The sequence below is a fragment of the Cinclus cinclus genome, chromosome 7 (genome assembly GCF_963662255.1).
Source record: "Cinclus cinclus chromosome 7, bCinCin1.1, whole genome shotgun sequence".
NCBI lineage: Eukaryota > Metazoa > Chordata > Aves > Passeriformes > Cinclidae > Cinclus > Cinclus cinclus.
The window spans coordinates 27,672,859-27,693,718 of NC_085052.1; the positions used below are offsets into that span (position 1 = coordinate 27,672,859).

Here is a 20,860-nt window from a genome sequence, read left to right on the forward strand (position 1 = left end):
GACTCCTTTTTCCTTCATATTCCAAATTTTTTGCCGCTTTTCTAAACACTGGGGGTGGCTCAAACCCTCTTTGTGAGGACAGTGATCATCACAAGCTGTCAGTATTCACACTCACCTTCCAGAGGTGGAATTTGTACTCCCAAGTATGTAAAACCTCCCATCTTTGGTGTTCTAAGTCTGGAATCCAGCTCCAGTTACATTTTTTCTTCATGGATTCCAGGAGTTGAAAGCAGGGTTTACTCCTTTGTAGTAATTCTTGTGAGACTTCCCAGAATCCAAATATAAGATCTTATGACTGTCCTGCCTAAAGAGCTGGCCAGGTGAAGGAACAAAAAGCATCTTTCCCTGGAGAAAGCAGCACAGGCTGCCAAGGTGGCAAAAAAAGAGCCAAGAAAATTGCTTTCAGTGGTACCTCAGTCTCCTGCAAGGTTCCTTTTCCCCCCTCCTCATCAGCACCCTGGAGATGAGCTGCAGTGCTCAGAAAATACAGAACTGCAGCTGCTTCTAAATCATCCTCAGTTTATAGGAACCAGCTAAATAATCACTGCCAAGACTTTTGATCTTTCAGCTTCCGTGGAAAGCGAAAAGGGGAGTGAAAACACCCTGAAAGCTGCTCTAAAGCAAAGCTGGGGAACCTCTGAAACACCTAAAATGAGTAGACCATGAATAAATAACACAAAAAACAAGCCAAACAAAAACTCCTGGGTCACTGGTGTGTACTAGCATTTCATCCCCAGAAGTTTTTTCCAAGCATCCTTGTTGAAAGCTCTTTTTCAGTCTCCCCATCTAAAAATGTGCCAGATCTATGTGAGCCTGTAGTTCCTTGCCAGGCTGCAGAAATGAAGCTGAACTAAAGCAATGATTTTTGGACACTGGGACAATATCAACGATGCTTTGAGTGCTCCCAGGTGAGTTTTACTCAGTGCTTTCACCAGCAGCACTGCACTGCCTCTTGCAACATTCCAACCCAGCCACGGATACAGCTGCTCTTCAGGCATGGATAACTCTAACATAAATCCCTGCATCTCCAAAAGCAATTCTGCAGGAGGCAACAGCAGATTTCAAAGAACCTTTCCAAAGTTCAACTGAATCCAACTGGGAGGGAGAATTATAATTTGCCAGGGCTTAGGAGCACTTTGCTTTACTCCAGCCTTACAAGTGCGTGAGCAGACTTTGTGCTTTGGCAGGTGAGCTGTGCTGAACTGCAGCTGGGCTCCATCTCACATTCCTGGATTTGGCAGAACCAAGTAGGAATCAGCCCTGAATATTTTTCAGTGGCATTTTGATCCAAATGAGCTCATAAAGCCAGAAGAAGATCACCATGTGCTGTCATTGCTCAAGAGTGCAAAAAGAAACAAACAGCAATGTGTTTGGAGCAGCAGGGACCCAAGGTCTGATTTAAATCCATATAAAACCTCTTTTTCTAACAAATAATGACCTAAGTTGCAACTCAGGTTTTATTCAGCCTCTCTAAAATGCCAAAGAAAGTGGAAGTTTGTCCCAAGCTCTCCCAGAGCTGTGAGGCAGCGGGATCAGGCTCTGCTTGCATTGAGTCCATCTGTCACAACTCCTGAATTTGGGAACTGCCACAGCAGCCAACTTGTAAAGCACCACCAGCACCAACTTTTGCAACTAAAAACATAAGGCTGCTTTACTGTTACATCAACACCACAGGGACACAGAATTTATACCCATATTTAATGTAGTAGAATCATCATTCCCAATTACTGTAGAACAGCTGCAGAATTTTAGTTGTAAAACTCCCATTTCCACCTTAATCCCAAAGGGGTTTTTGAGTTTAGAAAACCAAAAACTGAAGAAGACAGGACTGCTGCCTAACCCCTAACACCCCAAGCAAAGCCCTGCTCACAGCTGGGAGTACGGCAGAGCCAGGACAGTGCCTTTGTACAAGCTCCAGGAGCACCAAAGGTGACAAATAGTTCTACCTGACTGGATAAAACATGGAAATAATCAATGGAAGGGTGATTTTGTTTTCAAATCTTCTGACAGATAAAAACCATGTCTAACAAGGTCCTGTTGGAAAAGACCTCCAAGAACATGGAGCATGACCTGTGACCAATCTCCACCTTGGCACCCAGTCAATTCCTCTTAAATATAGGAAAAGTCCCCATGGGGTTCTGTCATTATCTTTACATCTCTAGGAATGTGAAATCCCAGAATCCCAGGATGGCTTGGATTGGAAAGGACCTTAAAGCCCATCCAGTGTCCCACCCCTGCCATGGGCAGGGACACCTTCCACTGTCCCAGGCTGCTCCAAGCCCTGTCCAACCTGGTCTTGGACACTTCCAGGGATCCAGGGGCAGCCACGGCTTCTCTGGACATGCCCACCAATCCTTTGGTTCTACAAGGGGGACCAGGTTGAATTTGTGGGCAAAAACCTCTCTTTGTCCTTTTCTCTTTGCTGCTCCCTCTGCTTCCACACAAATCCTCCTTTTCTCCAGGCTGAGCCCCTTTCCCAGCTCCCTCAGCCCCTCCTGGGGCTCCAGCCTCTTCCCCAATTCTGCTCCCTTCCCTGGACAAACTTAATATGTATCTTGAAGTGAGTAGCCCAGAAATCCCTGCAGCTCCAGAGCAGGTCACCAACAAATTCCTGAACACATTCCACTAATTCAAGGCTATCCAAGACCAGAACTGGCAGGAGGTCACTGCCACTGGGTGTCACAGCTTTGTATTAATTTGATGTTGCATAATCCTGGGGCTGTGCATTTCTAGTCCAAAATGGTTCATCAGTTCAACCTCAGCAAAGCCCACAGTGATGTGTTCATTGTGCCCCATCTCCTCCCACTGCAGCTCATCAATTCAGTGACTTGAAATTCAGAACTAGTGTTTCAACTGATTAAAATGCTTCAAAAAATAATCAAAGTACCAAGAAAATGGAAAGGAAATCGCTGTATAAATGCAGGAATCAAACCCAGAGATCAAGAGATCTCCATTACAAAGACATAAGTGATTCAGCTGGCCAGATACTTCTGAAGTATTTTAAACATATACATTCATCAAATTATTTAGCTATCCCTGCAGCACAGTGCACATTCTAAGGAATATATATGTTGTTTACTACTGGAGAACCAAAGGCACCCAGCTTGTGTTCCTTTAAGCTGGCCTGAAGTCAAACTCCAGTCACTATCAAGCATTCCTGAATAAAGTAATTCAGCCACCACTTTTTTGGAGCTGCTGCTCAGCTGGGAGAGCTGCTCTAGTTCAGAGTGTGAGTCAGAAGAGGGAATGAAAGGAAGGACCTGATGACTGCCTCGTGTCTTCAGCCATGTCCGAAAGGTTTGGCGAAGGCTGTGTGCTGCAAGGAAGCCTGATCTGCTCCCTGGGTATTCCTTGGCTGTATTTTTATGGATATAACCGTATCTGGATTTCTCCCAGGCACAGGGAGAAGCAGGCAGCTCTGCCTTTCTGACCCCTGGCAGGCACATCCTCAGTGTTGGCTAAACCAGCACAGGATCTCACTCTGCTCTTAACAAAGCCAAGCTCCTGACCACTGATTAACCCTGACCCTGTGTCACACCCCACACATTCCATTCTTACTCAAGGAAAAAGAAATATCCATGATAATGCAGGCTCAAAATCCCAAAATGTCCTCCTCGTTCTGTGGGTAACACTGGAAAAAAACCCTTGGTGAAGGTATTGGAACTGTCACCCCTGTACAGTGTCTCAGGCCATTCCCAAGATATGACATGCTCCCAAATATTTGAGCACCTTCAAGAATCCCAGAATCCCAGAGTGGTTCGGGTTGCAAGAGAGCTCAAAGCCCATCCAGTGCCATCCCCTGCTATGGGCAGGGACACCTTCCACTATCCCAGGCTGCTCCAAGCCCCATCCAACCTGACCTTGGACACTTCCAGGGATCAAGGGGCAGCCACAGCTTCTCTGGACAAGTCAGGTTGAGAGATTAAAAAATGCACCCTGTGATCCCATCATCACCATCAACCCCCTAAAAGACAGCAATGTTGCTGGAGAGCAGTTTCAGTTTCTCAGCAAATACCAGCAATATCTATGTAAAGAAGATGGAAAAGGAAGGATATTTGACACTTACTTTTGGAGGGTACTCGCAGGTTGGATCTCACCACCTGCAGGGAGTCTGCCTGCACTCGGAGCTCGTAACTTCGGACACTTTCATAGTCCAGAGGCTTTTTCACAGAGATCACTCCTGTTCTGTTGTTAATGGCAAACACATCTGGAAGCCAGCAAAAATACAGGAATTTTATGAGATGCATAAACAGGGATTTTCAATGCCCAAGGGTTTTATTTTGGGGATGACACAATTGTCTGACACTGCCAAGCAAGGCATTCCCTCCCTGCCTCCTTCCCTCCCTCCCTCAGGCTTGGAAAACCCCATGTAGCTCATCTTTGAAGATACTTTTAAGGAGCACAATGGCAGGATCTGCTCTACTACTGGGATAACCAACCCAGCATCACAGAATCATGGAATATTCTGAGCTGGAAGGGACTCAAAGGATCAGGGAGTGCAACTCCCTGCACAGGACTTGAATACTAATGGAAACATGGGACAAGACAAAGAGCCTGCTCTCACAAAAAGGAGGATGGGGAATTCTTTACATCCCTCCCAGTAATTCTGTGTTATTTTTTCAAGATGTCCAGGTGGATCACAGAGAGTATCCCAGCAAGATGTTTTGTTTGGATACCAGGCTCTAATACAATATTTGTTACAGTATGACTGACTCTATAATATCTTAAACCCGATTTTTAAGCAAGTACAACTTCTTCAAAGCTATTTATGTTTTTATTTTAATGTGCCATGGATTCATACTATGTGGCATCCATGGGAATTTTCACATCAGTGAGAATTATTTCCATGTGATTTTGCTAATTAATATGATCTTTAGCTAGTCTCCAAAGGCTTGATAATGGTAGTTACAGAATCATATAATGGTTTGGGTGGGAAGGGACCTCAAAGCCCATCCAGTGCCACCCTCTGACATGAGCAGGAACACCTTCCACCATCCCAGGGTCTCCAAGCCCCAAAGTCCCCACCTTCTTTGGACTTCACTGGGCACTCAGTCGGAAACTTGGCTCACTCATGGATGACCCCAAAGGAGCTGGATCAGACATTGCTCCTGTGGCTGCTGCTGGGTCCCTCATGTGCCATGTGGGGTTACAGGAATTCTGTTTTTCTTTCCCCCCCAGCTCCATTACCAACTTGCAAAGCCGAGTGTGGATAAGCCAGGGGGTTTGGCCAGGCAGGACTCTTCTGGACTGGTCATGGCTTTATCCGAAGATGTGTTGTATGAGCTGAACTTACCCTGGAATCCCAGAATGGTTTGGGTTGGAAGGGACCTTAAAGCCCATTCCTGTCCCCTGCCATGGGCAGGGACACCTTCCACTGTCCCAGGAGGCTCCAAGCCCCATCCAACCCAGCCTTGGACACTTCCAGGGATCCAGGGGCAGCCACAGCTTCTCTGGGTACCCTGTGCCAGGGCCTGCCCACCCTCCCAGGGAACAATTCATTCCCAGTATGCCATCTAAAGTTCTCTGTTCCAGCTTGAAGCCATCCCCCCTTATCCTGTTCTTTATAAAAAGTCCCTCTGCAGGTTTCTTGTAGGTCCCTTCCAACCCTAACATTCTCTCCTGCTTGTCCAGATGAGTTGGGATTTCACCTCAATGACCTGAGAGTTCTTTTCCAACCTCAATGATTCTGTGATTCACCTCAGCAGCTTTACTTCTCCACAATTGCAGATTTCTGTTGCGACCTGCAGGCTTCCCAAACCACAAGACTGAAATATTAATATGAATAGTATTATTATTACACTTACCCTCTTCATTCCCTGACACAATGGAGTACACAACTGTCTGGTTCAAGGCGGCCGCGGTGACAACGGCGACCACGGTTCCCTTCGGGGCACTTTCACTCACTGGCGGGGGTCTGCAGAGTGGAGCAGAAGGGTTTGTGTCACATTCCTGAACAGCAAATTATTGAAACTTATTCACCAGGTTAGTATTTCCTCCATCTATTAGGCTGCCAAAGGATCTGTTATTAGGGAAAATCATATTAGAAAGGAAGATGTTTTAAACCAACTGAGAAGTCAAATAGATAAGAGGTGGCAACGTGAAGATCTAGTGATTCTTGGATCTGAGAAGTGGGACAGTGGGGAATAGTGAGGAGAAACAAGAATCACCACAGCCTGATAAACTGGAAGGAAAAGACAAAATAGATATTTTCTATACATACTTTATATAGATCTGTAATATATCTCTTCTATAATAGATCTTGAATATATTCAAATCTACTAAGAAAACTCAGTAATCTGTCAGAAAACAATGAAGGAAACTTCATTCATGGGTAAAATTCCATGCCTTAAACAGGAATCCCTTTGGGGCTACCTCCACAGGAATTACCACTCATCACAAAAATCCAAAAATTTTCCTGCCAACACATTTTGGTACTAAAACACAAGATGCTTTTCAGGAAACGAACTGCAACCCAAGGCTACCCAACAACTGGGAGGGTGGGCAGGCCCTGGCACAGGGTGCCCAGAGAAGCTGTGGCTGCCCCTGGATCCCTGGAAATCTCCAAGGCCAGGCTGGACATTGGGGCTTGGAGCAGCCTGGGACAGTGGAAGGTGTCCCTGCCTATGGGATGGGGTGGCACTGGATGAGCTTTAAGGCCATTTGAACCTAAACCATTCCATGACTCTGTGCTTATGTCCTTAAACCAGCAATCTAAACAATTTCAACAAGGACAAGTGAGAAGTTTGAACTCATCTCAAATCCTCCTCAGATTTTCCTTATGGCAAACAGTGGTTGAATTCATGCTTCAAACTCTTCAAATAAATGTAAAAGGAATTTTTGACACTCATCCATGAATGTAGATGGTTAGTTTTTAATGTATTATGCAGATATTTTCCATTTTTAAAAATCACACTCATTTGATAGATAACAAAATAAACACCAGATGAGGATCTGATCAGAGAGGCTACTAGATTCTCCCTACTGGAGAGAATCTACATCTGCTTCTTTCCAGGGAATATAATGGAGGCATTCAGAAGACCAAATTGCACCTGGAGCCATGGTCTAGTAGTGGCCCTGGCAGTGCTGGGGGAACAGTTTGATTTGATGATCCCAGGCCTAAATAATTCTGGGATTCCATGAATATTTTATCACCTTCCCTTTTCATCTTCCGGGTGGTTTTCAAATCCTCCACCCCACATTTTCCCATTCTAAAGGCAGGACCCCGAGGCGGCCAGAGCTCCAGGAGTGCTGGGACAACACTGTGGGATTGTTGGGGTGTCTGTGCAGGGCCAGGAGCCTGGATTAATGATCCTTGTGTGTCACTTACAACTCAGGATATTCCATGATTATATGAAAGTTGGAACCCCAGGACATAATCCCAGCTGTTGAACCCAAACTTTTCCCATCAAGAAGTGGCCAATCGTCCCCTGAGCTCCACCTTACAAACATTTCCTTTGGAATCAATATTGCTTCAAACTTGCTAGAAAAAATTCAAGATAATGAATATATGGAATTAAGTTTCGTATCATGCAACGTAATAGTGACCTTTTTTTTTCTTTTTTCACAGGTGGAAAAATCCCCTTTTATTCAAACACACATGCACAGAGCAGATCCCTCTCCTCCCACGGTTCTGTGTCACTGGTTGGAATAAAATTCCTTGTTGCTCCCTAATTTATTAATTTATTTCTCAAACCATTGCTATGAAAAGCTTTTTAGTGTGCATTTTACAAAAGCAAATGCAAATCTTAGGGATTAAAAAGCTGCAAAAAGGCAGGGAAAGTCAGGGAAAGACAGGAAAAATGCTGCCAAAGCTGCAAACATTTAAAGTGGAATTCTATTGATGAGGTCAGAGAGGAAAATGCCCTTTTTATGCTGCATCATAGATGATGTAGTTTTCTTTGTCTTCTAAAGGGGTGAGAGCAGAACAAAAGCCCTACATTTCATTCCCAGCATAATTCTGGGATATTTCTGCAGTGGGAATGACCTTATAGCTCCCTCTGCCACTGCTGAATCCAGTGGATTGACAAATCAATAATAATTATTGAGAGGTTTTGTGTTTGCTCTGGAGGGAGGGGACAGAACAGAACATACTCCCCACCCCCACAGTAATTGCTCTGATTTTGTTCCCTTCCTTTAATTCCAGGGATTGGGAACAACAGTAGCAATGCGTCATCTGGAGTAAAAAAACCCAGTAAAAAAACACTTCAGAGCATTCCTCTGGATTGTGGAGAAGCAAAGCAGCAAAAGCTTCCTATACCCTGCTCTTTATCCTGAGCTTCCAGCTCTAATAACCTTTCGAAGGGAAGAAATTCCTTATTTTCCAATGTTTTAATAGTCAAGATACATAAATGGTACTTCCCCCCCCAGTATTATTTGAAGGAGTTTTAGGACACAAGCAAAGATGTTTTTATGCCATAATTTTGCATTACTGGGTGACAAAAGCTGGGATTTTTGTGGGAAGAGGAAAGCAGGAAAATCCAGCCCAAGCCACCCAAAAACAGGACTAGAATACCCCCATGGGAGTGGAAGGGAAGGGAATTTCTGTGAGATCAGCACCACTGGAGGGCAGGGAGGGTGAAGGGATTGGTGTGTCACTGTCACCTGGGTGGGGTTGGTGTGTCACTGTCACCTGGGTGGGGTAGGTGTGTCTCTGCCTCCCAGCCCAGAGCTGATTCCACGGAACCAGAGTTGCTAAGGTTGGAAAAGACCTCCAAGATCTTCAAGTCCAACCATCAACCAGCACCACGCTGCTCACCACTAACCATGTCCCCATGTGCCATGTCCACACAGTTTGTCAACACCTCCAGGGATGGGCACTCCAAAGCTCCCTGGGCAGCCCCTGCCAAGGCCTGAGCACCCTTTCCATGGAGAAATTCCTCCTGCTGTCCAACCTGAGCCTCCCCTGGCACAGCTTGAGGCCGTTTCCCCTTGTCCTGTCCCTGTTCCCTGGAGCACAGCCCGACCCCCCCTGGCTGTCCCCTCCTGTCAGGGAGTTGTGCAGAGCCACAAGGTCCCCCCTGAGCCTCCTTTTCTCCAGCCTGAGCCCCTTTCCCAGCTCCCTCAGCCCCTCCTGGGGCACCAACCCCTTCCCCAGCTCCATTCCCTTCCCTGGAATTGCTTTGAAATATTTGAAATATTTTCAATGAAACAGTTCCTTTCTGAACTTCTGAACTCACCACCTTCTTCTCAACTCTGTGATTTCTGATTCCTTCCAAGACTAACATGCCCAGGATCCACATCCATCCCATCCCTGGGTGTAAGGAGGTCCCTAGCAATAAGTGATAATCCACCTGCATCCCACAAATCTTAGGGATAAACCACAATTAATACCCACTTTAATTCCCACCCCACCTCAGCCTTACCCAGAGTTATAATTTTCCCTTCTCCACACAAACACCCTTTGACCATGACAACTTTAATCTATTCCCAGAACACTGTTTCATCCATTTCCATGGTATTTTTTTTTCCATGACCATCACAGCAATGTGGCATATAAGCCCTTTGATTCACTTTAACTTTTCCACAGGTTTAATAAATGGTATCCTGGGAGCATCCAGGATGGAATGGAGACCAGGAGAGACCTCACTGATTTCTTTGAGTATGAAACCACAAAATGGGTTTGTTCCTCAGAAAATAAACAAAGCAACCACAAAGAACAGGATTAAAATAAAGATGTCATTTATGTGTAAAAATACTGAAAAGAAATACAAATCTAAAAAAATCTCAGAATTCACTATATCCTAATTATCTGTGTCTTGATCAGAGTGGGAAAGGGTGACTGAGCTTGTCTCAAATACATTGCAAGGTGCTACTCCTGGAAATGTCCAAGTGAAATCTTAACTTTTCCTCTCTACTTTTCTGCTTCTTCTTTTTCCCTGCACTAAACACATCACTCCCAGCTCTTTTTCAATTTGCCTGATAGCCAATATGCTTTAAATTCACCATGAAACTTGTCTATCTCCAAAAGCATGAACGCGAGATTTAATAAAAAATTAAATTTCAAGCCAGCAAACCCAATAATAATTTGGAAAATTGGTTTAGAGCTGAAGCTTAATAGTGGGATGTGAATGGACTCCATATGAGCCACTTCAGTTGCCTCTACTTTGCAGACTTTATATTTTGTATCTATCTATACAGAATATTAGAATACAAAATATTTTATATATTTACTTTTAATGTTGTGGAGGTTCATATAAACACCTCAGAAATTAAGTTTTGGTGCTGTTTAATTACATTTTTCACCTCAACTTGATTAACATTGAGGACATTTTTATTCTTAGGGTGGTGAGAAAGCCAGAGCAGCTGTGGCTGCCCCTGGATCCCTGGCAGTGTCCAAGGCCAGGCTGGACATTGGGGCTTGGAGCAGCCTGGGACAGTGGAAGGTGTCCCTGCCCATGGCAGGGGGTGGAACTGGATGGGCCTTAATGTCCTTTCCAACCCAAACCAGTCTGGAATTCCATGATTCCCATGGCAGCTCTTTCAATCCTTTCACCAGACACATAAAAAACTACCTTGGCTTCCTGTGCTTGCTTAAAAAATACAGACCTGGACACATTTTAGAGCAATAATCCATCAGTTTATTAAGTTTTTGCTTTCCTAGTAACTACCTGAACAGCTTGTCCCAGGCAATGATAATTTTTATTTTTTTAAAAAGTTTCTTTTTGTCTTAATTAGATGTATTTAGGGAGCAGTTTATCTTCAGAGTGTCACATATTCCTTCCTGGACTTGATATCCTGCTTTTGTGTCTCAATTCCCAAATTGGTTGGAGTCACTCTGAGCTTCCCATGATATTTATCTCCAAAACAAATGATGAGGGAGTCTGGACATTGCTCCAGTGATCCTGTCTTAACCTATTGTATTTTAACCCAAATGTCAGGTTTTGCTCTCCTGATCTCTGTGTGTTCACATTATCTCTCCAATCTTCCCAAATTAAACCTGAAGCCTCGAAGGCAGGAATATTCCTGTCAGGATTCTGCAGAAGCAAAAAAAAAAAAGGAGGAAAAATTCCTGCCAAGTACAATGTAGGGCACAGTCGCACACTTGGATTGGTGAGACTGATGGGATAAATTCCAAGGAGAACATGGCTGGAAGGATAACACATTGCTGGATGCCAATGGGGTTTAATACTAAAATTATGGATAATTTCAGTTCCATATTCACACCCCCAGCGTGATCTATTTATTTCATTAACATGGTGTTGGGAGCTCTGACTCTCAGACTTTCCAAGAACAGATTCCCTGCTGGGATCTGGCTCCCTGTGCTTTCCTCTTCCCCTGGAAACATCCACCAGAACATTTCATTAAAAAATAATTCCTAAAATTCTAGTTTCCTTTTCATTTGGTATAAAGAAGTAGAGGATTTTAATAAAATGCAATCAGGACTACTAATACAAGGAAAAGCAGGGGAAAAAGGATCCTTCACCTGGTAATCACCTGGTAACTCACTCCGTAATTTTTCCATGGCAAATCCTGTTTCAGTACATGCTGTAAAAATAACTTAATTTAACTTCATAATCACATCTGCTAATTTTTTTTATTACAAACCAAATAAATTACCAACAGAAAATCACTCTAAACCAGTGATTTCAAAGGGAAAAATCACACTCATTTTCCCAATCCAAGCTGCCACTGATGTGAGATGCAAATTCCAAATGTATTTTGGAAGCCCCAGCTTAAGTGTGACTGCTTTTACCCCCACATCTCAAAAATTCTGTGACTAGAATGTTACCTATGGCATTCCCTTAATAAAATGTAAATTCCATCCTAGGAAAGCTGGGAAAAGCAGTGGTAGGACCTGGCTATGCTGGGAAAAGGATGATGCAAATGGATGCCAGCATTAAACAAAACATTTTTAGGGACAAAAATAACCCTCTGTGGGCTCTGACAAGAAAGGGAAAATGATTCCTGATGGGAGAAATGATCCCTAACAGGGGAAAACCCCAGGGAGCTCTGCTAGGAGGAGAAAAGGGAAATTTCTGTAAACAGAGGTTTAAAGACACGCAGCTCAGGAGCTGCCTGATGGAAAAAAACATCTAAGGTGGAACTGATAACCTGAAGTGTCCAAGGCCAGGTTGGATGGGCTTGGAGCAGCCTGGGACAGTGGGAGGTGTTCCTGCGCACGGTAGGGGTGGCACTGGATGGGATCTAAAGTCCCTCACAGCTGAAAACATTCCAGAATTCTCTGATTCATCAAGGCCTCAGACTTTCATAGATAATGAGAACCCAATATCCCAAGTTGGAAAGGACCACTCTTTCCAGTTCCTGAGCTCCAAGCCAGAGGACTGTGGATGCTTTTTCCACCTTTCTGCAGGAAGCTCCACATTACAGAGATTCCAACCATGGAATGCCACCCCCTACCCTCACTGTCACTGTGCAGGGTTCCTCATTCCCTATCTCCCAATGAGGAAAACTGAGTGAACAGCAGGAAACCAGAGAACTGGGGAGAAATCTCTTTGAATGATCGACTCCTGAAACAGCTCCATGATTTTGTGAAATCCTTTTGTTTGGATGGTTTTTGACTCCAATATTGAAGAATTTAATTGGGTGGAAAACATTACAGCATCTCTTCCATCACGGGAGAGCGAGCTCCACCTGTCCCCAGTTCTCCCTTTTTAGGCAGAACACATTTCCACAGCAGGGCTAGTGCTGGGAGAGAAATAAAATTAAATAAAATTGTACGCTACATTTACATCGAGTTATAGCCTGGAATTCACAGTTTCCCATATTTCCCCATAAAACTTCGGATTGCTGGGCAACTGGACACATCTTTTCCAACAGGTTGGGGAGCTGTAATGCAACACTAACAGGAGCTGTAAGTTTGCAAAATTCCCCCTTTTTCCTGTTCTGGAATGGCTGAACACCTGGTTAATGTGCCCACGGGCACTAATTAGGAAGCAATGACGCTGCCCTCGGTTCCCATTCCATTCCCTGCTCCAGCAGCACTTTGCCATGGGCAATGACCTTCCCCTTGCAGAGGATGTGGGATTTATTAATTTACACAATACCAAAAAGACCCCAAATCCCTTTCAACTTTTACTGTTTTAAATGGAGGACGTGCTCATAAAGAGGACAGGCTTGCTAAAAATACCTCTTTATATTCATCTGAGGTTCCAATTACATCTGGTCTCCACTGTTTCATAGCACTACTAATTAATATCTGTTAATTAAGAAATGAAAGTGCTGCCATAAGTTGTTGTGAAGTAATGGAAACTTCTGGATTAAATCCTTGATCCAGAGGTGATCTGGGTGAAGTCAGGACCAAAAAAAAAAAAAAAAAAAAAAAGGAAGAGCTTGGGAAAGGGGCTCTGTATGGCAGATTTGATTTTCCAAAAGAATTGATTTATTTGGTTCATTGAGTTTTAACTTTCTTTTTTTTGGTTGTCCAGAGGAGCTGTGGCTGGAAATATGCAAGGGATGGAGCAACCTGGGACAATGGAAGGTGTCCCTGCCCATGGCAGGGGTGGAATGAGATGAACTTTAAGGTCCCTCCCAACCCAAACCAGTCTGGAATTCCATGGATCTTTGTCCATTTTGCTAGCACAAAGCAGGATGAGATAAAAGCCAGCATTAAAAACTTTAATTAATTGTGTGAACCATTGCATCCTGTTCGGGGCAGGGATGTAGAAATTCTCCCTGTCCCCATACACCCACTCTCCAGGCTCTCAATGGGCTGGAGACACTGGAAGTGTCCCCATCAATTCCATCAGTTCTGTAGAAAACCAGTGGACTGACAGCCAACACCCTGAGGGACATGTGGTGACAAAAGCAGCATCAGCTGTGTCCTTCCCTGGCACCAAAGGTCAGCTGGGCTCTGAGGTGGCCCAGCCATCTCCAATTAAATGTCCACTCACTCCAGCACTTTGATTCTTTGGGATTTTTGCCTGTTTTCTCCACACTTTGTTTTTGTGGAGCAATGCCTGGCTTGGAAAACACTTTGTCAGGCACTGCTGCCATCAGCTCTCTCTGAGTCATCCTTAACATCCACAGCAAGGACAGACAAGGACCCACACTGCTAACGCAGTTCAGCTCCTGGGCTCCACAGGGAAGATCCAGCTGGTGCACTGGGACCATACAGTCTGACCACAAAGCCATTAGGGTTGGAAAACCCCTCAGAGGCCATCATGTCCAACAGGGAACCAGTGTCCTTGGGCACTTCCAGGGATCCAGGGGCAGCCACAGCTTCTCTGGGAACCAGCAGCGCCCTGTTCCCCACTAACCAGGACCCCAGGTGCCACATCCACACCTGTTTTGAGCTCTTCCAAGGATGGAGACTCCACACTTGCCCTGCACAGCTCCTGCCAAGGCCTGAGCACCCTTTCCATGGAGAAATTCCTCCTGCTGTCCAACCTGAGCCTCCCTTGGCACAGCTTGAGGCCGTTTCCCCTTGTCCTGTCCCTGTTCCCTGGAGCACAGCCCGACCCCCCCTGGCTCCAACCTTTTTCCAGGCAGTTGAAGAGAGTAAAAAGATTGCCCTGCTGCTCTGCTTCTAAGAGGGACTGAATTCTGGGGTGAGAAACATCCGAAATCCTGCCTGGCCTCCTCTTGCCAGTCCCCTCCAGAGGAGCCAAGGATGCAGAAGATCCCCTCTGGGGACTTTAGGGGGGAATCTCTCACAGTTGTTACGAAGGAACTGTATTTTATCCCACAATTATTGCAAATCAACTGCTCCATTCTATATTTTCTGGATCTCAAAGCCCTCAGCTGCCCTTTGCTGTTTGATATGGAGAGCACAACAGTGTTTAGAAGTCTCCAGAATGATTTACAATCTAAACAAAGAAGGTGGGGGGAAAAGAGACCAATTAATTTGCCCCAAATGATGAACAATGCAGAGGGCAAGCCAGTGAATAAAAACCAATCTGCTTTCATCTGCTTGACTGGTGTCTCCTCTGGAAGTAACTCTAAGGCACGGATAATGATCAATCCAAGTCTCCCTGGGTGTGAGGAGGGCTCCAAGCAGTGCTGGTGCTCTTCTGGCAGAGCTGCCAGGCTCTGCAGCTCAGCTCAAGGCAGAGTGGCACTTTTATCTCCCTTTCTGCTCATGCCATCTGCTCTCTCTCTCTCCCTCTCTCTTTCTCTTTTCAATTTATTTTTGATTTTGTAGCACAGACTGCAGCTTTATTCTGTAAAACTGTTCAAGTGTGACCTTTCCCTAAATACACGGGAAGGAAATTTGTAAACCATCTTGAGAACAGTGCTGGGATCATCCAGATTATGATAATTATATAAGCAAAGATCAATACTAATCTACTCTAAAGCCACTAATTCTCAATCCATCTGAAATTCGATCACCTGCATCCAGCAATTTTTTTTCATTTTGTAAGGGGCACCATTGCTCTGTGCTGCCATTCACCCTGAAGATATTCCATGTCACTGGAAAATGAGGTCCTGTGACACCTGCCAGTTCCAGCTTGCATCACTGTCCACAAACCAAACACAAAGCACAGCTTGCAGAGTGTGACAATCCCTGAAAACCTAAGGAATCAACACTAGTCCTGCTCCCAAATGTTTGAGAGTCTCCAAGCTGAGTCAGAAACTTCTGGGGTTGTTTTAATTTCATTTTTGACATTGAGAAAAATAAAAATCTGCCTTTGCTGTCCCCAAAAGATTTTAAGAGCTTCTTAACACTGTGCAAAGAATTTCCCAGGAATGGAGCTGTGCTTTGGAAAGAAAAACCAGGCTGTCCAGATATTCTGAAGAGTTCACAGGGACACAAAGATAACTTGGGTTATTCAAGGTGTTGTCATCAAAAGGCATTATGGGCTACAAGTCCTTTCTGCTGCAAGAGTTCTTCACTGTGGTGAGTAAAATTCCCAGCAGCTGGGATAAAACTGGAGCTCAAGGCAGGCTCAGGAATCCTACAATCCCAGAATGGTTTGGGTGGGAAGGGACCTTAAAGTACATCCATGCCATGGCAGGGACACCTTCCACTGTCCCAGGCTGCTCCAAGCCCCAAAGTCCAACCTGGCCTTGGACACTTCCAGGGATCCAGGGGCAGCCACAGCTTCTCTGGGCACCCTGTGCCTGAGTCTCCCCAATATCTCATGTAACCCTGTCCTTTGGCAGTGGGAACCCACTCCCCCTTTGTCCTGGCACTCCAGGTCCTGATGCAGGGTCCCTCTCCAGCTTCCCTGAATCCCTTCAGACCCTGCAAGGAGCTGTGAGGTCTCCACACAACCTTCCCTTCCCCAGGCTGAGCACTCCCAGCTCTCCCAGCCTGGTTCCAGAAGGAAGCGGCTCCAGTCCCCAGAGCAATTTCTGGGCCCTTTCTGGATTTCCTCCACAGCAAGCTGTTGGTTTTTTCTTTGTCTTGTTAGATATATTAGTAAATAACTATTATTCCTATATCTTTGCCTGAGAGCGCCTTAATTCTGAAATTATGCTAATTCAGAGGGAGAGGTTTATTAGCTCCATTTCGAGGGAAGGCCCTGCTCTTTTCAAACCTGTCTTTTCAAACCAGGACACTGCCCTGATCTGAAATTTCAGTCACAAATGGACACGTTTTTATTTGCTACATTAGCCAAAGTAATGCAGCAAACACTGCACACCTCTGGAGATAACTAAGAAACTGTAGGGAGCAGCAGGAACAATTTCTCTCTTGAGAAAAATCCTTCCGCAAAAGACTATTATTAAATGCAAAGTTTGTAATTTTGCACTGGTCCTTCAGATTTCACATTTGTTTCAATCTAAATATAAAATTAGGAGAAGAGAGGTATGCCTTTGATATTTTTTCATTTCTCTAAGTGAGAAATATGCTAATATTCCAATCATGAGGACAAATACAGTGCAGATAAACTTTTGTCTAAACTCCTTTAATTAGCTGAGCAAGCCCATCTTTTAGGGCTTACTGAAGACAATTTATGTTCAATTTCTGCTTTCTGATTCCTTGGATTTGGAAATATCCGTACAAACCCCACTACATTCTGCTGCTGATTATGTCACTACAGTGGCATAGAGAGACCACACTGCAACTTCTTGATATCTTGAAGCTGCTTGCCCTGATCTTATCACTTCCTATTATTGTACAGATGTCAAATTCATGAACACATTCTCTGTTACAAAATTTAACAAATTTTGTAACAAAGCCTGTGTCCCACTTTTTGGTTTGCTTTTGATCAATTTTAAGACACTGAGGTCAATGATATTAATTCTCAGAGGGTAAGTTTATGAAATTATGTCTCTGTGGTGATAATAACCATCACCTGCACTTCTGACACTGAAGAGGTCGAGTCTTGAGTTCTCTCATGCCTCACACAAATGGTGCGGAGGACCAAAAAATGCCTCACAAAAATGGTGTAGAAGGTCAAAACACTCTCCAGGAAATTTAACCTAGAGCACGGGTGGTCCCAGTCCCAGTTCAAGGGCATGAAATTTGTTTATTCAAATGACTGATATTTTCAACAATTTCTGAGGGGAAAATTTCAAGCACACCTTCCCTCACTATCACCATCATCCCAGATCTTTCCAACCGGTGACAACTTGCTCAGAGAGTAAAATTCCACCACAACAGAGTATTTTTGTAGCTCTGTTTCAGACTAGCCTTCAAGCAGGCCTTTATTTTGACTTTTAAAAATACCAGTTTTAGGGTGAAAGAATGAAGTCTTTACCTGTATTCATCCTGTGTGAAGCGTGGGATGACTGAGGGCTGCAGCACCGCAATTTCCACCGTGGTGGTGTTGAACTTCACTGGGTCCCCATCATCGTAGGCAATGACCACCAGCTACAAACAACACAAAAGTACATTTTTCATTCTGACTTTGAGCAATTCTGGTATTTGTAGAAAAAAACAAAACAAAACAAAACAAAACAAAAAATCAGACATGATTTTCTTTTGCTGTAAGTCATGCGTTGCATAAGAAAAAAAAACACGGAGGGAAAAGGTGACAGATGTCCTCAGGTTGAACCTCTGCTGGAAAATTTACAGAAATGTGGTAAACTGGAGGGATTTCCTCCTGGAAAGGGTTGTCAAACATTGGAATGGGCTGCTCAGGGAGGTCTGGAGTCCCCATTCCTGAAGGTGTCCAAGAAACCTCTGGATGTGGCACTCAGTGCTCTGGCAGGGATTGGTCACAGGTTGGACTCGGTGATCCTGGAGGGCTTTTCCAACCTCACTGATCCTGGGATTCTAGAACTACCAATAAAACAAACAGGAAAAGCCCTGGGTGAGAATTATCGGTTGCTGATATTAGTATCTAGAACCAAGGGCTCATGTTAGAACAAAAAAATTAACATTACTTCCCACCCCCCTCCAAAAAGTTCTCTGCATAAAGGAAATTCTTTAAGGTCAAACATGGACAAGACCAAATCACCTTCTTTTAAATGAGGCCTGTTATAAATATTTTGATTTTTAAAAATATTTTCTCATGTCTATTTGTTGATTTCATCTGTGATTTTTGTGCTGGCACAAGCAGGTTCATTTGTTTTTAGCTTTCATGTGAAATCTGCTTGCAAAAGGATGTGACTCCAGCCCACCGAAGAAGGAACAATGGGCATTTTTCCAGTTTTCTCCCTAAATTTTTCCTTAATTCTGGAAGTTGCTACATGAGGCAGGTCTGCACCTCATTCTAGCAGAGCATTTTAAACTCATTTCTGCCACTCCAAGTTATTCCACAATAACCCCCCTTTTTTTTTTCCCACCCAGTATATCAGGAAAGTCATCAGTTCAAGATATAATTGCAGAAATTACCCAGATGTTAAAGAGTGATTGGAAAAATTCCCAGAGGACTCAGCAGCAGACACAAGCCCAGTAGTCTCAAAGCAAATACCAACTCCAAATGTTCCTATCACTGATTTCTGGGGTCTTCTCTGTGCTTTTTTCCTAAGAATCCACATTTTCTGAAAAGTAATTCATTCCCTGCTGAATGTCCCATTTACTGCCCTAATATGGAGCAGTGTGGGATAGATCTCAGTTTTGGAAAACATCCCCACAAAATAAGTACTAAAAAGTAAAAACAACAAATGCAGCAATAGAAAAATTCCACTCTGGTGATGCTAACCAAGAAAAAAAAAATCCTCTTCCCCCTGGGGTTTTAATATATTAATTAGAAACTGAAAAGGACTTAAATTAGCACTGTCCTAAACCAGGGACTGCTCCAGCTCAAATAGCCCTTGATGGGACTCTCAGGAGTGGAAAACAGTGGACAGCTTTATTCCTTATAATGAAAAGTGTGCAAATAAACCTCTCTTTAACCCTCATTTCTGAAATAAACAACTGAAAGAAGGAAAAAAAAAACACCTAATGACTGTAAGGAAGTTTTGAAATAGGGAAATTATATCAAACCAAAGATATTATGGATATAGACATAATTTTTTTTTCCTTACTGACCCATGATTTTCATTTTTTTTACTAGCACCTTCCTTCATGGATCTTAAAGAGCAGATGTTCTATTGATTTAGGTTAAAATCATACCTTAATCCACATTAATTGACTCCAGACTCTTTAGGACCAGTGACAAAAAAAATGGGAATTTAGGTTTCCTTAAAATCAATGTTTTTACATTAAAACACTTGTGAACAGGAACTCCTGAGCTATCCAGCTGTGCAATAACTTTATTCACAATATATCTTGCTCTTCTTACAAAGCTCTCCCCAGATTCTCCCCAAAGGCCCTGTTGAAAGTGAACTTGGATAAAATGAGGGTTCCCCAAGCTGCCTCCCTGTTTTCCCCACCCTCCCAACAGGTGCAATCACATCCATTCAAGACATTCCTGAAATCACAATGGCACAAAACACATGCCAGGAACAAGGGAACAAAAGAACAAACAGAGTTGAAATTTTGCATGGAAATCCAGTGAAAGGTTAGATTTGATCTTGGAGGTCTTTTCCGACCTTAATGATTCTGGGATCTTAATATACAATAGAAAAAACAAAGGAGAACGATTCCAAAAAGGAATCCCAGCAGATTCAGGGAACAGTCCCTAGCACTGGAGCTGAATTTGTACCTTGAACACTGTGCTGGGCTCTTCATTGAGGTTCACTCGGGTGACGACACGTCCAGAGTTTTCCTCTACATCAAAAATGCTGGCACTGTAGGGAAACTGGACAACATCCACCTTGTAGCGGACCCGACTTGCTGGGGTACCCTGAAATGCAAAAAGAGGCAGTTTGGGTATTTTTGGTGTTTTTACCCACCTCCTGAAGGATTAAAATGCAACATTGGTAAGGCCATCACAAGCAGAACTTGCTGTTCGTCTTCCTCAAACCTGAGCAATCCATTCAATTCCTCCAAAATACATTGCATGACACCTGAAAGGTCCAGGAAGAAAAATCACCCGAGGTTTGGAAGGAAAAGGGCTGAACCCTCACCTACTTAAACCCAAAAATGCTTTATAAAAACTGAAACGGAAGATGGGCATGGCTTAAGGCTGGTTAAAATACCTTTCAAAATTATTTTCACTTGGTATAAAACTTATTTAAGTTTAAGAAACTTATCAGTGGTTAAAGAAAATGCTGTTTTGCAGATGGATTTTCATCAGCCCCAGAAGGAACCCTCCCCACGGTTCAGACCCTACTTTGGTGACAAGGACTGAGCCCAGGTAGCTCCTGGGTGTGTCACAAAGTGTCTGAAACACCAAAGCAAAAGGGCGATCAGAAGAAGCATTGCCAGAGGGCTGAAGAGAGGAATTTTTCCCATCAGTATCTCAGCATTTTCTAATGGAAGGCTATTTACCCATTAAACTGTTTTAACACCACCTACCTAAAAAATAACAATTATTGGAAGAATGTAGTTTCTTAGGGAATCCATTATTTTCCAACAATCCCATTTTTGAAAACACCTCAGAGGTCACTGAGTCCAACCATTAGCACAGTGCTCCTGAGGCCAGCACTGACACATGTCCCCAGGTGCCACCAGCGAAACCTTTAT

General features: G+C 43.8%; 1 protein-coding gene across 5 annotated transcripts in view; it reads right to left on the reverse strand.

The window, feature by feature from the left end:
• Positions 1–20,860, reverse strand: part of PCDH15 (protocadherin related 15) — a 264,399-nt gene that overhangs the window by 55,775 nt on the left and 187,764 nt on the right. For all 5 annotated transcript variants that reach the window (XM_062496847.1, XM_062496842.1, XM_062496846.1 and 2 more), the window contains 4 exons: positions 19,938–20,078; positions 17,604–17,716; positions 5,805–5,914; positions 4,067–4,207 (listed from right to left, as the gene is read on the reverse strand). In XM_062496847.1, coding sequence (XP_062352831.1) covers positions 4,067–4,207; positions 5,805–5,914; positions 17,604–17,716; positions 19,938–20,078 — 505 coding nt within the window. The remainder of the gene's footprint in view (positions 1–4,066; positions 4,208–5,804; positions 5,915–17,603; positions 17,717–19,937; positions 20,079–20,860) is intronic.